Source organism: Kryptolebias marmoratus, linkage group LG14, assembly GCF_001649575.2.
Source record: "Kryptolebias marmoratus isolate JLee-2015 linkage group LG14, ASM164957v2, whole genome shotgun sequence".
NCBI classification, from domain to species: Eukaryota; Metazoa; Chordata; class Actinopteri; order Cyprinodontiformes; family Rivulidae; genus Kryptolebias; species Kryptolebias marmoratus.
Window position 1 is genome coordinate 1,447,119 of NC_051443.1, and position 21,446 is coordinate 1,468,564.

At 41.5% G+C, this 21,446-nt stretch overlaps 1 protein-coding gene across 2 annotated transcripts in view; it reads left to right on the forward strand.

Annotated features, from left to right (window-relative positions):
* LOC108244756 (synaptic vesicle glycoprotein 2C) overlaps positions 1-21,446 on the forward strand; it is a 152,048-nt gene that overhangs the window by 123,944 nt on the left and 6,658 nt on the right. For both annotated transcript variants that reach the window (XM_017431198.3, XM_025009351.2), the window contains 4 exons: positions 5,733-5,897; positions 11,476-11,609; positions 18,403-18,606; positions 18,792-18,951. In XM_017431198.3, the coding sequence (XP_017286687.1) occupies positions 5,733-5,897; positions 11,476-11,609; positions 18,403-18,606; positions 18,792-18,951 (663 nt within the window). The remainder of the gene's footprint in view (positions 1-5,732; positions 5,898-11,475; positions 11,610-18,402; positions 18,607-18,791; positions 18,952-21,446) is intronic.

Consider the following 21,446-nt stretch of genomic DNA (forward strand, 5'->3'; position numbering starts at 1 on the left):
TTGTATTCCACGCTACACAAACCCACAAAGAAGACACTAGACTGCAGAAACGGTGGCAAATCACTTTAGAAACAATAAATATTGGGTTAAACTTGCGGTGTTTTGGGCAAAGTTGCAAAAAGTTGCGATTTCGCGGGGTTTGCTTGATTTTGCGTTAATAGTTGCGATCGCAACATTGCAAAATCCTGGAGGGTCTGATACACTGAACTAATTCTACAGTGTAAACGCTGCAACCATGCAGGTCCCATACATATCAGTTCACATGCACACCTTACTGAGCAGCCGGGCTTGCAAACACAGCCCAGGTGAAAAGACTCAGACGGAATCATGTGTGCATGCACAGGTGGGCAATCTTGAACTTTAAATGAACTTACTGCACTTTTGATGAAGTGTGAGATTACTCTGGATGAAACTTTAAATGAAACTTTCAAATGAAACTAAGCTTCTAAACAATTGTAAACCACTATATTTTTTTCTATTGAAGTAATGAACCTCTACTCCATAATGCTTCTAGTCTATAACTAACTTACCTTTTTAACCTTTGTCTCTACCAAAACCTCACAAGGGGCACCAATTATGTAACAAAAGGATGTACGGAAAAAAGGGTGAAATACTTTTACATTACTTGCCCCCTTTTACAAGAGCTGAAAAGTAGCAAAGTGATGTGAATGTTAGGATCTGGGTTTTTGTATTTTGTTTTTTCTTCATGTTTCAGTTTGTGTTATTTAGTTGTCTCTTCCCTGTGCCTCAGACACCATTCACTTCTCTTCAGTTACTCTCTCTCTTCCCCATTCTCACCCATCTACACCTGCCTCTAGCTCCTTAATCATCTCACCTGTGCCTACTTCCACTAATCACCCTCTGCCTTTAATACCCGGTCACATTCTCTACCTCTCTGCTGGTTCATTGTCATACTCTTGTCTCCCTGATGTGCTGTTCTGTTTGCTCGTGCCTTCTCGTCTCCCAGTGGTTCGTTTTTTGTCTCATGTCTGTTCAGGTTTAGTTTAGTTAGTTAATGTTTTTGTATTTAGTTTAGGTTTTGCTGCCACGTCAGCCTTTGTTTTGGGTTTGCCGTTTATTTTCTAAATAAATTAGCTTTTTTCAATATGAGTCTGCGCTCAGGGTTCGCCCCCTTCACACCAGTTCATGACAGAATGAACCAGCCAAAAGAGAACCCTGCGGACTCCAATGTTGGTGAGACCCTCTCTCCGGGGGAGAAGCCCAGGATTCTGGCCCACCTGCGGGAGGAGCACCCGCTTGCCTTCCTGGATGACCCTTGGTCTTCTGCTGGGGTTCCCCCTCGATTCCGTGGCCACTGCCGACGAGGGAGGACAGCAGCTGTGGCAGCCCCCACATCCCCACCAATCACCACAGCCTTTTCGGTGGGTCGGACCGCCGCCACCACTGCCTCTCCGGTGGATCTGTTGGATACGCCTCCGTCAACTAGGGCAGTCACCATGTCTCCCCTCGCAACAGTCATCCCCACGCCATCCACAATAAGACCCATCCTGGACTCAGACTGGTCATTGTCAGACTTCACAACCTTCTTGCAGCTGCAGCAGGAGGTGAAGGACTTTCAAGCCATATACACAGGTTTGGTCAATTCAATAACAGGTTCCACAGACATCACACGCAGGCGTTTCGTTTATTCCCTTTTGGTCAAGACCTTTACCTCCAAGAAAGCACTACTCACCATACTGTAACATCCTGGACACACTCTAACAGTTGATTAAGGATCTCCTGCCACCATCAGTCTCTCCCGTGCCACCATCAGTCTCTCCCATGCCACCATCAGTCTCTCCCGTGCCGCTCACCGCATCCCCAGTGACCCCAGCAATTCCAGCTCCTCGCAGACGGCGTCACCGGAGAAGGTCGCCACCCTCTGAGCCTCCAACATCGCCTGCAGAGCCCCCAGAGCTCCCTGCGCCCTCTGCAGAGCCCCCAGCACTCCCTGCGCCCTCTGCAGAGCCCAGAGCAAGATCTGCCAACGTTTCAGTGGGGGTCTGCAGCGACGCCACCCCTGCTTCTTTGGTGGGTCAGCAGCCCGACGCCACCACTGCTTTACCGGTGGGTCAGCAGGACATCGCTCCACCATCCTATGTCGCTGAGGGGGTCGCGGACGGCGACGCCTCTCAGCCAGTCTCCGAGGGGGTCGCGGACGGCGACGCCTCTAAAGAACCTCCCAGGTACCGTGCCCTGCAGCCTTCAGGATCGTCATGCCCTCTTGGGTGTCGGCCACACAGACCCTTGGGGCTGTTAGACTGCCCTGCTCCTGCCACTACAGGAGGGTCTGGCAGGACGCCTCGCTCCTCTCTGCTCCGCTCTCGCCTGCCTGGTCGACGCCTGATCCGGCCGCTTGAACTCGTGTTCCGCCAAGGGCAGCACCCAGGCCGTCCCCCAAGACTGTTGCCTCTCCGAGGACGGCGCCCGGGCCGTCCCCCAAGACTGTTGCCTCTCCGAGGACGGCGCCCGGGCCGTCCCCCTGAAATTGTCCCTTACGGTGGTTTATTTTTGAGTTTTTGTCTGTTTCCCCAGTTTTGCTGGTTGGTTTTTTGTTAGTACTTTTTGCTTGTTTTTTGTTCTTGCCCGCCGTCCTGTATTTTTGTTGTTCCCCCTCCACCCTCCCGAGCTAGGTTTTTTTTGTTTAGGGTCGTCAAGGGCCGTCCCTTGAGAGGGGGGTATTGTTAGGATCTGGGGTTTTGTATTTTGTTTTGTCTTCATGTTTCAGTTTGTGTTATTTAGTTGTCTCTTCCCTGTGCCTCAGCCACCATTCACTTCTCCTCAGTTACTCTCTCTCTTCCCCATTTTCACCCATCTACACCTGCCTCTAGCTCCTTAATCATCTCACCTGTGCCCACTTCCACTAATCACCCTCTGCCTTTAAAACCCAGTCACTTTCCACAGTTCCCTGCTGGTTCATTGTCAGACTCTTGTCTCCCTGATGTGCTGTTCTGTTTGCTCGTGCCTTCTCGTCTCCCAGTGGTTCGTCTTCTGTCTCAGGTCTGTTCAGGTTTTGTTTAGTTAGTTAATGTTTTTGTATTTAGTTTAGGTTTTGCTGCCACGTCAGCCTTTGTTTTGGGTTTGCCATTTATTTTCTAAATAAATTAGCTTTTTTTTCAATATGAGTCTGCGCTCAGGGTTCGCCTCCTTCCACCCCGTTCATGACAGTGAAAGCGTTTCACTCTTTTTTCATACATCTTGTTATAAAAGTGATGAACCAATAAAATGCAGCTATACTGTAGGTAGTCAATCAACAGTTGCCAGATGAAAGGAATATTAAAAACAGGGAGCAAATGAACACAATGCATGAGACAGTTCAGTAATAAACATCATGTCATCAACACGCAGAGAAGATGGAAGGAGAACTTTGAGAAGTTGATGAATGAAGAGAAAGAAAGGGAAAGAAGAGTAGAGGTCATAGAAACTGGACCAGGAAGTGAAAAAGGTTAATAAGGATGAAGTCCATAAAGATTTGAAGAGGATGAAGAAGGAGAAGGTAGTTGGACCTGATGACATACCAGTGGAGGGATGGAAATGTCTAAGAGACATGGCAGTGAGGTTTTTGACTTGATTATTCAGTGGGATTTTTGAGAGGGAAAATACCTGAGGAATGGAGGAGAAGTGTGTTGGTGCCAGTTTTAAGAACAAGGGTGATGTACAGAGTTGTAGCAACTACAGGAGAATTAAGTTGATGAGCCACATGATGAAGATCTGGAAGACAGCTGTGGAAGCTAGACTTAGACAAGAGGGGACTGTTTGTGAGCAGCAGGATGGTTTTATACCAAGAAAGAGCTCCACAGACGCCATCTTTGCTTTGAGGATGTTGATGGAGAAGAACAGAGAGGGTCAGAATAAACTTTATTGTTTTTGTGGATTTAGAAAAAGCAAACGACAGGGAGGAGCTGTGGTTGTATGAGGACAGCAGGACATGTATAAGGACAGCAGGACAGTGGTGAGGACAGCAGGACATGTGTGAGGACAGCAGGACATGTATGAGGACAGCAGGACAGTGGTGAGGAACTCTCCGTCATACCTGGTTCTGCTGCTCCGTGCTCTATGTTCAGTTTATCCTTTTGTTTTTGCTGCCATGTCAGCTTTTTGTTTTGGTTTATTCTTTAGTTTAATAAATTAGTTTTCTTTTTATTATGAGTCTGCGTTCTGGGTTTGTCTCCGTCATCTCCACTTGTTGTGACACAGATAACTTCAGTGTGAAGGTGGGACAGCACCAAGGATCAGCTCTGAGCTCCTTGTTTGCTCTGGTGATGGACAGACTAACAGATGAGGACAGACAGGAATCCCTGTGGACTGTGATGTTTGCAGAGGACATCATGATCTGTGGTGAGAACAGGGAACAGGTGGAAGAGAACTTGGAGAGGTGGAGGTATGAACTTGAAAGACGAGGGATAAAATTCAGCCGTAGAAAGACAGAGTACGTGTGTCAATGAGAGGGAGGCAGGTGGAACAGTGAGGCTACAAGGAGCAGAGGTCACCAAGGTCCAGGACTTCAAGGACTTAGGGTCAACTGTCCAGGAAAACAGGGAGTGTGGTAAAGAGGTGAAGAAGAGAGTCCAGGCAGGATGGAGTGGATGGAGAAAAGTTTCAGGAGGGATTTGTGACAAAAGGGTGGCAGCAAAGGTGAAAGGAAAGGTTTACAGACAGTGGTGAGAGCAGCCATGTTGTTTGGTTTGGAGACTAAAAGACAGGAGACAGAACTGGAAGTGGCAGAGCTGAAGGTGTTGAGGTTCTTCTTGGGAGGGACATGGATGGATAGGATTAGGAATGAGGTCATCAGAGGTACAACACAGGTTGAAGGACTGGGAGATAAAGTTAGAGGACAGACTGAGATGGTTTGGACAGTGCAGAGGAGGGACAGTGGAGATATTGGTAGAAGGATGTTAGAGATGCAGCTGCCAGGAAGAAGACAAAGAGGAGATATATGGATGCAGTTAGAGAGGACATGGAGGTAGATGAAGTAAAGACAGAGGACACAGAAGACAGAGTTAGATGGAGGAGGATGAGTCGCTGTGGTGACCCCTGAAAATGGAACAGCCAAAAGAAAAAGAAATGTCATCAACAAATTGTCAAACAATTTTAAACGTAATCATATGAATTAATCTTGCATGTTTTCTAAATATTTTAGATGCTTTTCTTTATCATGAAGGGATTTCTGTCTTAAATGTTTGCATCCATGTACATACTGATACACGCTGTCAGAGATTATATAAAAAGTGCAGCATTATAATCATGTTGATACTTTGCAGATAAAAGAAAATTTACAAATCCTTTCATTGTTGAAAGAGTGACCAAATTCACATGTATTTGAATTTGCTTTTCAATGTGATGTCTTTAAATTCATAAAAGCACAAGCAAGAAAAGCATTTCTGTTCACACTTTACAACAAACGCTGTTGTTGAGCAGCTGTGGATCAGTGGTTAGAGCAGTTGTCCTCCAATGAGAGAGCTGGAGGTTCAGTTCCTGGCAGGAGTCCGGTGTTGAAGGGGAGACTCTCAGCCCCTCGTTGCTTCTGATGTGTGCCCCATCAATGTATGAATGGAGTTTAAAGCACTGCTTAGTCTCCATAGAGGATTTATTCAGATTAGCTTTGTAGAGATTCCATGCTATATAAACGTGTGGGTAAATGAGGGCACGGATTATGTTGTAAAGCACTTTGAGTTGCCTGATTGGCTACAAAGGTGCTCTATAAGTACACTTCATTTCCCATTTGTTTTCAGGTATTATGGACTATCGGTGTGGTTCCCAGATGTCATCAAGCACCTTCAGGCTGATGAGTATGCTTCCAGAGTGAAGATTCACAACAACGAGCGCATCGAAGACTTCACCTTCAATTTTACATTGGAGAACCAGATCCACAGAAACGGAGTCTTTATAAACGACAGGTACAGCAGATTCACAGTTCAACCAGAGAAATTACATTTTCTGTGTGAATGCTGATGTGGGGATTTGGGTTTTTTCCTGTGTTTTGGTTTTGTTTCATTCTTATTTAGTTTGCTGGTTTGTGTTTAGTTTCTGTCTCGTTTCGTGTTTTCACTTTCTCCTCCCTCCTCAGTCTATCTCTCTCTGTCTCCCTGCCACGCCCACCTACACCTGTCCAAGTCTAGTAATCATGTCACCTGTTCCCATTTACCTGATTATCCTCAGTGCTTTAAAACCCGCTCATTTCTGTCTATACTCTGCTGGTCCATTGTGGTTAGTTTGCTTGTTGTCTTGCCGTCATACCTGGTTCTGCTGCTCCGTGCCTTATGTTCTGTTTATCCTTTTGTTTTGCTGCCAGGTCAGCTTTTTGTTTTCATCTATTCTTTAGTGTAATAAATTAGTTTTCTTTTACTATGAGTCTGCGTTCTGGGTTCATCTCTGTCATCCCCACAACATATGACACTGAGTTCTGAATGACTGCTGAAATTTGTTATAGTACTGGTAAAAGTAAAGGAAGAAAAACATGAGCTAAAAGCTAAAGAAGAAAACAATAATTAAACCTAAAAGTGGCCATTTTTTAGACAAAAGCTCAAAGTAGCAGAACATTAACTAAATGTAGTAATAGGTAAAAGCTGGAAGTGTCAAAAGGCTAAATAAAAACATCAAAAATGTTGAAGTTTTGCACAGGCTGACACAAGGAACTTGTGATAAACTGAAAATATTTATTTTAAAGACAAAGGCTAGCTAATATCCATTTTATTTCCTATCTTTATGTTTCAGTAAATAAGTAATTACATAGTATTACTATGTTACAACAGGGACAACTGCTTAACATCAGGCAGTTCACCTTAAATATCTTTCCTGCATTTTTGAACAACCCAGAGTGTTTTTTGAAAATTCTAGTTGATGGAGCAGCAACCCTCGGAGTTAGAGACACAGATGAGACTCTGATCACTGCCTGGTTCACCTCATTTCAGTCCACAGGCAGAAACAATCTTAATTGTACTAAACCTGTAGTTAAACCTGTGAAGAAATGGTCCAGTTTGGCAAAGCAACATCTGTTTGGGTTTGTATGGTTTAATCCAGCTGCAGCGTTCTTTGGCACAGTATCGTAGGTAAAGCTGCTTGTCCCGAAGTAGGACAGAGGTCCTATTTGTCATTCCACAACAGGTAATATTAATTCTGCCTCTTTTATCTCCTTCAACACCAGGGAATTAAAAGCCTTATCTCTGTCTCATTCTGTTTTGCCATCCTCATACACACACAACACTTGCACAGAGTCTTGCATAAAGGCCAGTCATGTTGTTATTTTTGCAGCCTCATACATTTATTGGCAGATTAAATCCAGACTAATACAATGATGCTGTATAAAACCAATTAAAACAAATCATACTGCAGATAGGTGTTTATATTTTAGGAAGTGTAAGAAGACTTACTTATGTTCTGTGTAATTAGTGATACAAAATATATTTTTAGAAATTAAATGGAAAGGACCATCTGCACATTGATGCAATCTGTTAGCAAGAAGGTGCTGGGATTGAAACTTGGCTGGGGTCTTTCTGTGTGGACTTTGCATTTTCCCCCTGTACATGCATGAGTTTTCTCCAAATACTCCAAACCATGCATAATAGAGTTACTAGCAGCTGGTGGGAGTATGTGTGTAAATAGTTGTTCATCTTTAGGTGACACTGTGATGGACTGGTGTCCTGTCTGGGGTGCACCTTGCCTTTCACTCAGTGACTGCTGATAGGCACTGGCTCCCAATGACCCAAGATCAAACAGAAAAAGAAAAGATGGATAAATTGTCAAACTTCTGCAAACATATTTGAAACCATAGTGTTTTATACATAACAAAATGATGAAACAATAGAAAGCAATATTAGTATTAGTCAATGGAACACAAGCTAAAATTGGGGAGCGGGTCAACTCACAACACACAAACTTATTGCACTTTAAGCCAACTCATAACATGCCAGCTCACTGCACAACATATCAACATGTCAAGTCATCCAAGAGTTTTTGGTTTGTTTGTTTGTTTGTTTTTGCAAAGCAAATGATTTATTTTCATTTAACAATATAATGTTATCCTAAGAGTTTAAAAACAGAGCAAGAATCACCATGTCCTGGATGAATGAGGATCTACACCAACAGTAAAATGTTATCATGGTATAATGTATGTCTCATATAAACAGCTGTATTTACACTGGGATTAGGAGTTATGGTTGTATATACTATATACCTATATGGATATTTATATACCTATAAAAACATATTTAGCTATAATGTTAAAAAGTGTAGTGAGTCATCACCATATTGGTATAAGAGTGCAGTGATTGGGCAGTGAGTTTGTAGGAAACGAGCTAGCATTGCAGTGAGTTTACACAGAGCCAAAAGATTCAAGTCTTCTAAAAGAGGAAAGAAACTAAATAACTGAGTCTTCAAATGCATCCTTATAAGAAACAACAAAAATATGTAAACATTAAAGACAATGCCATTAAAAGCCATTAGTGTGGAAATGAAAACAAAAGTTCAGAAAAGATGTTTTAAGATAGACTCTGTTTAATGACAAGTCGATTAGCAATTTTAAACCAGATTATTTGTTGTTGTTCAACTCACAGCAGGAATCCAAACAAGACAGACTGGCTGATACCCAAATACAAAGAGCCACTGTACAAGAAACACACAAATGGCCAGCTCCAGTGTATGTCAGTGGTTCCCAACCCTGGTCCTCAAGGAACACTATCCTGCATGTTTTCATTGTTTCCCTGCTTTTCAGCAGAACTTCAATGTCTGCAGAACCCTGTTAATCCCTCACTCATTCAAATCAGGTGTATCAAAACAGTGGAACAACTAAAACCACCAGGATAGTGTCCCTCGAGGACCAGGGTTGGGAGTCACTGATCTATGTTAATGGCACAAGAATTTGAGTGGCAACGTGGGTACACTTACACAGCGGGTACACAGATCATAAATATCAGAGTAAGAAAACCTAAACTCAGTGCAGGAGTCCAATACTTTGCATTAATTGTTATGATTATCAGAACTAGAACTAGAAAAACTAGAAAACATGGCATTATGTTTTATTGCTAGAGATGGGACATATAGCTCTTTGAAGGGAACTGGATCTTGCAGATTCGTTCCCTTTAAAGAGCCAATCTGTTGAAGGGTTAGTCACATTGTACTGCCAGTGACGTAATATGACATACATCATTACATACGGTCGTACTTCACTAGGCACAGGTACTTGTAGTGACGTAAGGCCTACAGCCATACCACATGACTTGTTAAGTGTGCCACTCTCCTTCCTGAGCGCATGTTCACCAATCATAACAACTGCTATGCTCCTCCCCTTTGCATGGTCTTTGTCTCAGCAAAGGACTAAGTGAAATTACCCACAGACACTGTGTCGGTGGTAAAGAGTTGGGTCAGCATTTTGCCCCTGATAATGCTTGACTGGGCTTGTTAGGAGGCTCTTTACAGAACACTCTTGGTTTCTGTTTCCACAACATATACATGATATAGGCTTCAAGCATCAGTACAATAACAGCTGATGAAATCCGAAAACTGTTTTCAGTGGTCACAGTATACCATCCCAGTGTTGTCTTTTGAGGTTAAAGTTGTCTTTTCATTTCAACAAACAGATGCTCAGCAACAATTTACATGTATTACAAGTCACCTCTCAGTAACAGAAGACAATTCAGAACTGTTATCACTGTATAAAACAAGAATGTTTATATTTGTGTTATTAAAATTACATCACCTGGTCTTCTCAGTTTAAAACCATTTACAGATTGTAATGAAAAAGTGATTAAATGCAATGAAAAACAAGCCTGTGTCCCAATCTTAGAAAAATGTAGCCAGATTTTAATTTGAAATGCGCAGAAATTTTAACAGTCAGTGTGTTGAATATTCATTTATCCATCAATTGTTAATATCCATATGTTCTTGTTCAGGGTTGCAGTGAGCTGGTGCCTGTTGTGGTGGTTGTAATAAAATAGGAAATTCAAAAAATTTATTTCAACAACTGCAGACACTCCCTCAAAGAACCTAGCTCTCTTTGTATATTACTCTCTGTCTTCTAACACAAGCTCTGCTCTGCCCTACACTATCACCCTCTGGTGACAAGGAACAATTCCAGCTACAGAACAGAATACAAATGCATTCCCTGCAAACCTAAGAACACAACAGTACCTATTTCCATCCATGACTGGGCAAGAGGTGGGGCACACCCTGGACAGGACCCTAGTCTGTCACTGGACCAGAGACGAACGAGATGGACAACCATTCGCACTGTGGTGTGAGAGAATTTAGAGAAGCTAGTTAACTTGACATGCTTGATTTTAGGCTGTGAAAAGAAACTGGAGTACCAGTAGAAAACCCCAAAAAGACCCCATCCTAGAGTTGAACTCAACCTTTAGTCTTCTTGCTACAAGACAATAGTGTCAAATACTACTTACCAATTTAAGTTAATAATTAATAGGTGTGCAAGGTTTTACGTTTACTTTAATTCAATTCAATTAAAAATACTCTATTAATCCCAAAGGGAAATGAAATGTTGTTGTAGCTCATAATCCTGGTTTCTTTAAAGAGTTGTTATAGATGCTGATGACTGTAGACAGGAAGGGTCTTTTGTAGCCGTCTGTCCCGATGTGTCCTCTGTCCTGGTGTCCTCAAAGAGTCCCACCAGGTGAGCCTCGCTGGCCTCCTGCGGAGCCATGACGGCCGAGCTCTGGAAGCTTAGGTTGGTCTTTATTCCTGGGCGATCTCCTGGATCAGCTTCTGGATGAGCAGCTCGGTGGACTTCTGCTAGTGGTGGATCTCCCTGAGAGCCACGGTACAGATCCTGTAACAGTGAGGTTTCTTCACTCTGCCAGCCGGGGCACTCCTGCGGGCGGCTTTAGAGGCGAGCTGCTTCCTGGGAGCTTTACCTCCGGTGGATTTACAAGCGGTCTGCTTGGTTCTGACCATGACTGGACTTCAGGGTTCTTCACTTTTAACACTTGTTGCCACGGTTACGCATCATAACAAAATGTCCAAAAGTGAAAAAGTTTCAGTACAGATCCTTCCCGCTGCACAGCATCCAATACCAGAGGAAATAATCATCCCAAAATAAAAATGATTTACATCAAGAAAAAAAAGAGAAAGTTTTCAAAAGCAATAATGTAATAATAATGAACGTAACACAGCTACTCCAACATGCAGCCACCTTGAGCCACGTAATTCTAGAAGTGGTGCAACCAAATTTTTAGTTTGTTTTAAACTGTGAAGTAACTTTTACTGACAGATGTCAGAACACCTTGAAAGGTATTCATCCAAATACACAGAAGCAATTTATTTTCAACTCTGTCTTTATTGTTTGTGCATTCAGTGAAAATAGTGACTCTGCAGTTCAGCAATATGATTTAGACACATACGTCCTTTCAAAAAGAAATAATTCAGCATCAGCTCCTTTGCTCTCAGGAAAATGTTACAGATCTCTTTTAATGCTGCTGAGTTTTCTTACAATAACACATGCCCTCGCTCTCTCCCACCTCTTTCCAGGTTCATCAGCATGAAGTTCAAGGCCGTCACATTCATTGACTCTTCTTTTGTCAACTGCTATTTTGAAGATGTCTCTTCAGTGGGATCCTTCTTCAGAAACTCCACCTTTGTGGACTCTTTTTTTTACAACACAGGTGAGTCTACACCGTCAAAATTCTCTCAAGCTCAGGAGTCCCAGGTACACAGGAAAATTTTGTGTGAATATGTAAATGTTTTTTGTTGTTTCAGACTTGGAACCACATGGATACAGGGTTTTAGGAACCCTTAAATGTTATTTTTTTAAAAAATATGTTCCAGTGTGAGAAAATCTTAAAATGCCACCCTTGTGTTTCTTATGTAGGCAGCCAAAACACAGCCTTTTGAAAACACCCCAACCGTGACAGACACATCAACAGGAACAGCAATGACAGATTACATGCTTGTGTTTGTGGTACAGATGCTAGGTTTTTAACTACGGCAAAATCTTTTTATACTGTACCACTTCAAAAAACAGACAAAGTGTCAGGATTCAGACTGTACCCAAGCGAGCAGTTCGGCAACAGACAGACGCAGAAACCAGCAGGTAACGGTAAGTGAATTTATTTACAGTGCAATGGAATATTTACAGAGGAGAACCGGAGCCAGGACCTGAGGAGCAGAGAATGAGGTGAGTATGGGATCGGTGAGGAGAGGAACAGCAGGTATGGCGCAGGTAATATTCCTTGTGATAGTTCTTACTGAACAGGTACGAGTCCAGAACACAGAAGAGAGGACAAGATCAATCCTTGCCCAGCGATGGTCCTGTGTAGGTTCCCGAGAGCGGGGTCCAGGTGCGGTGAGTATTTCCCGAGTGCAGGTAAGGTGACGATTCGGAAAGCGACTGACCAGTCTTGGGATCCAGGAGGCAGTAGTAGCAGGAACAGGCAGGTTCAATTGTGCAGGTGAGTACTTAATTAGACGGCAGGCATTTGAAGGCAGACCAGACTGGTTCCAGGCGGGCAGGTAATCCTGAACACAGGTTTAAAGATACAAAAAACAAAGACTCGGATTACAACAGGGAGTACACGAAAAAACACAGCTAAGTTTCTCTCAGGCTCTGCACTTTACCGCATGGTAAATAATGCTCCAGCGCTGATCTGGTCTTCACTGCAGCCTTAAATACTCCTCCACTTCTTATCAGCCTGATCAGCCACAGGTGTGAGAGGAGTGATGACGAGGCATCCGTCACCTGCTTCAGGAGACGCCCACCAGGAAGCACTCACACACACACACAAAACCACCAATCACCACACAAAGCTGATGGCCTTAATTAGAACAGAGCAAAACACCTTATTCTATCTACCACTAAACGACCAAAAAATATTTTTATCACTTTAATAAACTGTCAATAACATAAAAAAAAAATGTTTCAGAAAAAAACTATAATGCACATCAAGTTTACAGTTTTAAAAATGTGGGAAATGGAAATCATTTTAAAAGATCAACACTTGTGAATAAGGAATTTACTTTGAAGCTTTTGAACATTGTGAGGAAACCTCTTTCCTCTGTTAGGATTTGAGATTTAAGGTTTTTTTGGGGGTAATCTTTTGTAATAGGTTTATTGTTGTTTTTGTAGTTTGATTTATTTATTATAAACCATGGATTTTTGTTTATTCCTTGTTATGTTCTTTTGCTCCATGTGCCATCACTCAGTAGTTTTCCAAGCCAGCCTAACTTGACCACCTGCACCTGTTTCTGATTAGTAATCAGTCACCTGTGTCCACTTGCTCATTACCCTCAGTTGTCAGGATCTTAGGAATCTTGCCAAAAGAGGTACAAAACCCAGGAGACTCAGGTAAGTATACGTGTTTATATTTACAGTGACTATATTTACAGGGCGAAACAGAACCAGGATGATGGAGAGAGGGGAATCCTGCGAGGAAGGTTTCGAGGAGGTAAGGTTCTTCCTGGTGCAGGGGTTTCCAGTCTCCAGTGCCGGTAGGTGAAGGGGAGTGAGGTTCTCCAGATCCTGTCGCAGGGAGACAGACTGGCTCAGGTAAGCGGCTTGGGTAGCTTACTTTCAGGGGGTCCAGGTGATGGGAGTGGGCGAGGGGGTCCCTCCGGTGCAGTGGGTCAGAGATGTCACAGGCAAGTGGTACCGGGTACTTGCTTCTTGGTGAGTCCAAAACAACCAGAGGAATTCTCAGGAGACACAGGTAACACTAGGCAAGTAATGCTCCAGCGCTGGTCTGATCCCCACCAAGGCCTTAAGTATCGGTCTGATGATGAAGCCTGATCTGCTGCAGGTGAGGAGGGAGTGGCAATTCCCCCACAGGAGAGGAGGGGAACCGCCCACCAGGAAGTAGTTACAGATCACCACATGAGTCCATCTAACACGTTCCTTTGCTTTCATTACTCACTGGTTCATTGTTGCAGAATGCACTGATTGGGTTTGCTCGTGTCTCCTGCCTCATGTTCCCTGTGATGTCTGCTATTAGTAACTTAGTGTTATTTAGGTTTTGCTAGCCTTTTTGTTTTGTTTTATTTAAATATATTAGTTTTACTTTTGAGCTCCTTCTTTTGGTCTGCATTCTGGGTCCAAATCCTCCACCACCTCTATCCACAAACCTGATACCCTCCAGCTGTGCCTCGCTGGTCCTGAAAAGAGCCCATTATACTCGGACAGACATGACTCCTAATCAGCACTCACTGTTCCGTACTTTTATAGTCTTATAGTTTAGACATTCCACTTTGTGATCTGTCCACAAAAAAATGGTTCTTGTTCTTGTATTTCCTATCCTAATCTTTGTTTTCTGTTTACATTTCAAACTATAGCCTCTATAACATATGCAGTCCGTATGTCAGCTTTATGCTCATGCTCCATGCTTTGTTTCCTGTTTCTGGTGTATTTTTAAGGCAGTGTTACAGCACCACATACAGGCTTGCAAAGTTATTGTAGCATTTTTGGTTTTTGTGCTTTAGATGAACACATATCTAGAATCACTGCCATGTTATGAGAGATATTTTTAGAAATGACAAATAAAAAGATTGTTTTGATGGGAAAAAATAATGTTTCCAGGTAGACAAAGCCTGAGGGGACTCTTTCCTCCTGTAGGTTCTTTTCACTTAAGATTCACTAATTTTCTGTCCTTAAGTAGTAATGCATTTTGGACATAAAATTAAATCTTCTGATGTAGAGTATAATAATTATGTTGGGCATATTATAAAGGATGAGTCCAGTCATTTTCAGGATTGAAAAGAAACCCCAGACTGGAAGTAAAGAAAAGGTTGCAGAGCCATGAGATGGTGTGAGAGAAATGGAGCTGATTCAGACCGTGTGGGAGCATTGAGTGAAAAAAAAAACATTTCCCTGCAGCGTTCAGGAAAGAGCTGAACATGGAAACAGTGAGGTCAGGCAGGTCTGTTGGTGAAGCCCCTGAGAAATGAAGTCTCTTTGCTCCCAGCAATGTGTCCTGATAGCAGAGGATAGGGTGAGAGGGAGAGACGAGAGCAGAGGTTGCCGTGATGTTCCCTCATCACTGCAGCTGCGATGTGTTGAAACAGTTTTTCTGTTTAAGGTGAGAACCTGCAGCCATTTTAGCTAAATGGCATGCAGTATCTAAGCTGAACATTTCTTTAAATTAATATACATTTAACCAGGTAACTTCATTTAAATTTTCAAGTTTTTTTATAGAATTAGATAAGAGCATTAATCTCATGATTGTGTTTGAGTTATTATTGCCTGCTGTTGTGAAAAGCAAACAGTCATATGACTAACTGTGTATTCCTTTATCTATCTGTCTGTTTGCAAAATGTCTCATAAACCACTGGACACTTGGCTGGACAAAACTCTCAGAGAGTAATCATTGGATGTACACCTATGCTGCACTGCTGAAACAAACAGGACTCCGTCTTCTGATTTGGCAACTTTATTTGACCCACGCTGCACGTATTTCTTGGTATTGTTTTCTCAAGACCAACCGGGCATGAACACACAGATAAAAAATGTTACAGAGCTTCTTCTGCTAGCCTTACAATGCTACAAAACCAACGCTACTTCAGCACAGTGACGTAGCACGCAGCTCAGACTCTTTCCAACTTCTGCGCCTAAACTAAAACAACTCGGCACCATGTTCTAGGGCTACGTCACTTTTATGCAAATAAACTGCTGTTGGCCACGCCCCCCAACTCAGTGTCCCGTCTCAAAACATAAAAACTCTCTGAAGGGTTAAACGCTGTGGATCTGATGCATATCGTTATTAATTCAAACTCTGAGGATTCTGACTTTGGGACAGGGGCACTTAGTGGTTCTGAACTGACATTTTTTGAGTCAGACACCAGCAATCAGCAGGTCCAAACCCAAAAAGTGCCCAGATGACTGCCTGGTAAAGATCAGTTTTTTTTGTTTGTTTTTTTTTTCCCAGCTTTTCTTCTCTTTTATTAACATAGTTCTAATGTTAATGTAGACAACCCTGCTGTGACTTTAACAGAGACGTGTTTCTGGGACAGCTGAGCTGTTCAAACTACAACTTTCTTTGGCAACATCACGGGGACATCACCATCCAAAATAAACTGAAGCCACACAGCCCTGTTCTCCATGATGGGAGAACATGCATGGACACATGTTCTATACTGCTGCCGACAACAAAACATTTTCCTTTTCCAGCAGACATTGTTCAGCAGTAAAACCAGCAGAATCTTCTTGTAATGAAGTGGGCAGAGTTCCACTTGGGTTGCTAGGTGACGGGCTGGGCTTGGGGTTGCTAGGTAACGGGGATTGTGATGCAACAATTCTGAGGTTTTATAAACAGGTCATCTTGCAGACACCAGAAAACATTTACTTATTGCTAAAAACCAGCTGGGTGGGATTTTGTTTTGTTTTTTTTGCACTTGGACTGTTTCTAGAAGCTGTAGATGCCCAAATGGAAGTACAAAAACATGCAAAAAGTGAATGTTGCACAATTGGTCCCCTTTAATAATCAACAGAAATGTTCTTGTCAATTGTGTACATTTTTTTTCTTCATCCCTCCCATTCATTTAACAGTGTACTTTGTTTGATCCCTCTCTCTTTCTCCGTCTGCTGTCAGCCCTTTTATGGCAGCATGAGACAGTTGTGCTTAGTGTGTGTGTGTTGTGTATTTATGTTCTGTATCATGCAGCCAGCTGTGAACCTGAGTGCACCTTGGAGATAATAAGCCTTCAAGCTTGAAATGGAGTTTCTCTGAATGCTCAAAGCATTTTCTGATTTCTGAACAGGTGCAGCCAGTCCATAGTGGTATAAGGGCACCTAAAAAATAAAATCATTCTCCCCACAAAATAGTTCCTCCTAATTAATCATGTTAATTGCTTAATTACTTAGCTTGCTCTGTATTGTTTTATTCTATTTGTTTATCAACTTTGAAATTAAATTTTATGTTTTACATGTTTTTTCATTCTGTTTCTTAACTTATTTGCAGTTATAGGGCAGAACAGGGGACTGATCGCATTCATTAGTTGATTTAACATTAAACCTGTCTGCAGTGATTGGGACAGCAGGCAGCTCCAATGTGTCCCCCCATGGACACATTAGCTCAGAGACCACTGCAAACATTACCTTACACAATTTTATTTAATGCTGCTGTTTCCAACAGTGGACATTTTCTGTTTAAAATGTATTAATGAGACTAAAATTAGAAGATAAATTATCAGTCAACAGTTTGGAGCAGACAGGCTGGATATGAACAGGACAGGACATTTTCTTTAACATGGAAGACTATTCAGACCAACAACAGGTCGGTCTTATTTAACTAACTCTGTGTGTCTCTGTGTGTGTCACTTCTGCAGTCTTGTAATTTTGTGGTCTTAGGTTTGCAGGCCTAAGCCCATGTTGGCACTGTAATGAAAGGGTTAGGCTTCACTTTTATATCTTTTAGATTTACTTCACATACATTTTTTCCACCATTTACTTATGATAATTTCAAGTATCATTTCAGAAATATTACTTAAAATAAAATTAGAAATCCAGTCCAGTTCACTGTGTACTTGTCTGTTTGTTCTTACCCAGATAAAAATAAAAAATACTCCAGGTGGATATGGGTGTGGAGGCATACGTTTTTCTAATTTAATTATTAGACCGAACTGTTTTAACAAGACAACCTCTGTCCAAAAAAATAAAATAAATAGTAAGCAACATAAAGCCCATCTTTTTTTTCACAGAAAATTTTAATCTAATTATAACATTTTTGTGAGTCTTGATTCAGGAAATGAATGTCTAAAATGTTCTGCTTTGGAGCTGCTACTGATTCTGAAGTGATCAAATTTGCTGTTTGTTTTATTTTTCTGTACAATCTTTGCAATCTAATAACTTCTGCATGCTTTGTGCTATTTTAGCCATTTATAATATACAATGTTTGTCTCATTCCAGAGATGAGTACTATGACTTTTGGGTTTTGTAACGCTAATACTTTTCAAAATTCTTAAGATTATTTACAGAGGGTTTCACCATAGAAATGAATGAAGATCTCTTCAATTCCTTTGGAAACATTGTTTATTCATTCAGTCATCTTCTTCTGCTTATCTGTGGTTGGGTCATGGAGACAAACATTGTTCTTTTTTAAATCTGTATCAGTATACTTGTTCTGTTTTTGTCTTCTTATGCCACTTTTAGCTTGTACGTAGCCTTTTGCTACTTTTAACTTTTAGCTTCTGTCTTACTTTACTTTTATATAGCCTTTTGTTATTTTGGGCTTTGAGCTAGCTATCCTTTTGATATTTTTAGTTAGCTTTTTAGTACTTTAGTTTTTAGCTAGCCTTTGGCTACATTAGCTTCTAGTGACTATTTTATTGTAGCTTATAGCTAACCTTTTGCTACTTTTAGGTTTTAGCTGGTGTTCTGTGTCTTTCGGTTACTTTCAGGTTTTTCAGGAAATTACATGAAAATCATTTAGCACTCATTTTTTTGTTTGATCTTGTTATCTGTTACATTTACAGATATTGATGACACCAAGTTAAAAAATTCAAAGATGATCAACAGCTCCTTCCACCACAACAAGACGGGCTGTCAGATGACATTTGATGATGATTACAGTGCCTACTGGGTGTATTTTGTCAACTTCCTGGGAACACTGGCTGTGCTGCCTGGAAACATTGTCTCTGCTCTCCTCATGGACAAGATAGGACGCCTCAGCATGTTAGGTAGGACATGATATTCTCTCTGAAGACTGACGACCTGCTCGGACTTGTCCTTTGGGATATAAATAACAGCATGTCCTTTGTGGAAAATGTCTTGATGTCTTGTGAAGTTGACCTTTGCATCTGCAATGATCTCCACTGATGTAAATGAGATTAACTGTGTGACCGAGACCTTTGCCATCCTGCAGGAGGCTCCATGGTGCTATCGGGCATCAGCTGCTTTTTTCTGTGGTTTGGCACCAGTGAGTCGATGATGATCTTCATGCTCTGTCTCTACAACGGCCTCAGTATCTCAGCATGGAACTCCCTGGACGTGGTCACCACTGAGCTGTACCCGACAGACAGGAGGTGAGAACTGAACCAAATTACAGGAGGAATTCTTCTACAGTTTGAGGAAAAGTAACTTATCAGCTTTCTGATTATTTATGAAACATTGTGTGTGTGTGTGTGTGTGTGTGTGTGTTGGGGGGTGAAATAAATGAAATATGGTGCAATATTCCAATCTTTAGTAATCATAAAATACAGGACGCAAGTATATTAAAAAAACTTTTTCCAAACATATCCTGTGGTGAAACTGCATTTGCATCAACATCCTGAAGCCGTCATAACTGCAGCCCTTAAAGCCCTTGCAACCTGAAGAACACAGAGGGGTTAAATTTTGATCACTTTAATGCACAGAAAGAAACCTTTTTTTGGTTATCCCTCATTTGCCCTGCTCAGATCAAATCTAATTTCAGTGGTAAATAACAAGTTTATTGCTGAGTCAATCAACTTTTTTGTGAAATCTAGACAAGACATTTTTTTGTTCATATCTTACTGCAAATTACAATTTCTCATGTTGGATGTACTGTACTGTATAACTGAACAGGCTACTAATTTCAAACCAGATTTATGTAGCGAATGAACCTGCGTAATAAAAGATTTGTGACGAAAGTCCCACAAACATCACCAGTGTATAGTATAAAGTACAAATGTGGCACTCGTGTAGCTTTTGACTACCTTTAGCTTTTAGTTAGTCTATAGCTTCTTTTTGCTACTTTTATTTCTTTGCTACCTTTTACCTTACAACAATCAACCTTGCTACAAAAGTTTTGTGCGTTCATTTGTATTCTTGTGTTTACAGTTTGCAGCATCTGCTCCACATCTTTCTGCTATTTCTGGTGTATTTTTGTGGGAGTGGTCCAGTGCCACATACAGGCCTGGAATAATTACTGCAGCATTTGGGTTACTTTTTGTGTTTTAAGTGGATAAACACATTTCTAAAAATGGGGCAGTGTTTATGAGGAAAATGATTGTTTTGTAAAGACAGTGTTCCCATGTGGACGAGGCTTTAATCACCTTAGACATTTATGAGTGTGACATTTATATCTCCTTTTAGTTTTATTATCACAGTTCAATGTGAAATCAGCTGGTCGAATTTTGGGAAACTGGTATCAGCATGTTATTTTTTTGACAGTACCTAAACACTCATCCAGTTTGGAATAAGACTTATTTTACTCAAATTAGTCTGTATTGTATTAGCTGCTGTGTTGATGGCTTAATTAGAAGTTAGATAGGAACAAGATGGATTTTGAATCCGCAAAATAAAATGAAGGATAAATTTGTGCACAAGGTTTAGTACTATAAGTGGATGGATTCTTACAACTTTAAATTGTATTTTTTACTGGGAGGGCTCCAAAAGTCTCTCAAGAAATCCTATGTGAAATATTTTGAAAGGTCTCTAATAAATGGCAGTCTGATTTTCCATAAATACCTAAACCATAGGTTTTTATTTAAAGTAAACTATGCTAAACAAAAATATAAGGGCAACACTTTGTTTTTGCTCCCATTTTTCAGGAGCTGAACTCAACAATCTAAATATCTACATTCTATGGACACAATAGGCCTTTTCTCATAAATATTGTTCACAAATTTGTGTAAATCTGTGACATAGTCTCCCCCGTGTGTGCCAGGTCTTCCCAGGCTACCATCCCTGTTGGACAGGCCTGAAACACCTCCTTAGGGAAGCATACAGAGAGCACCTCCACTTCCTCTCAATGTGGAGGAGCAGCAGCTCTACTCAGAGTCCCACCCGAATAACTGAAATTCTCATTCTGACTCTAAGGGAGAGTCCAGCTACCCTGTGGAGAAAACTAATTTCAACTGCCCGTATCGTAGATCTCATTCTTTTGGTCACAACCCAGAGTTCGTATGCACAGGTGAAGGTAGGAACGTAGATCGACCTGTAAACAGAGAGCTTTGCCTTGCAGCCCAGCTCCCATTTCACCACGACAGACCGGTGCAGAGTATGCAATACTTCAAAAGTCTCACAGATCCGTCTGTCAGTCCCATGCTCCATTCGTCCCTAACTTGTGAACAAAACCCCAAGATACTTAAATTCCTCCACTTGATGCAGCACCTGACTCTTAACATGGAAAGGGCAGTCCACCCTTTTTCTGTCTGAAGACCATGGCCTCAGATTTGGAGGTGCTAATCCTCATCTCAGCTGCTTCACACAGCTGAAGCTGCTCTGAGAATGCCATTATCTACAATGAAATGAGTTCTGTACCAACATGGGATGAAAGGCCACTAAGAGAAGAAGAAGCCATGACTCCTAAAGCAACATAAAAAAGGCAGTGTGGTGATTTGGGTTTTTCCAGTGTTTTGTTTTATTTCTGATTTAGTTTATTGGTTTGTGTTTAGTTTCTGTTTTCGTGTTTTTCACTTTCTCATTCCTCCTCAGTCTATTTCTCTCTCTGTATTCCTGCCACGCCCACTTACACCTGTCAAAGTCTGTTAATCATGTCACCTGTCTCCACTTACCTGATTATCCTCAGCACTTTAAAACCCGGTCATTTCTGTCT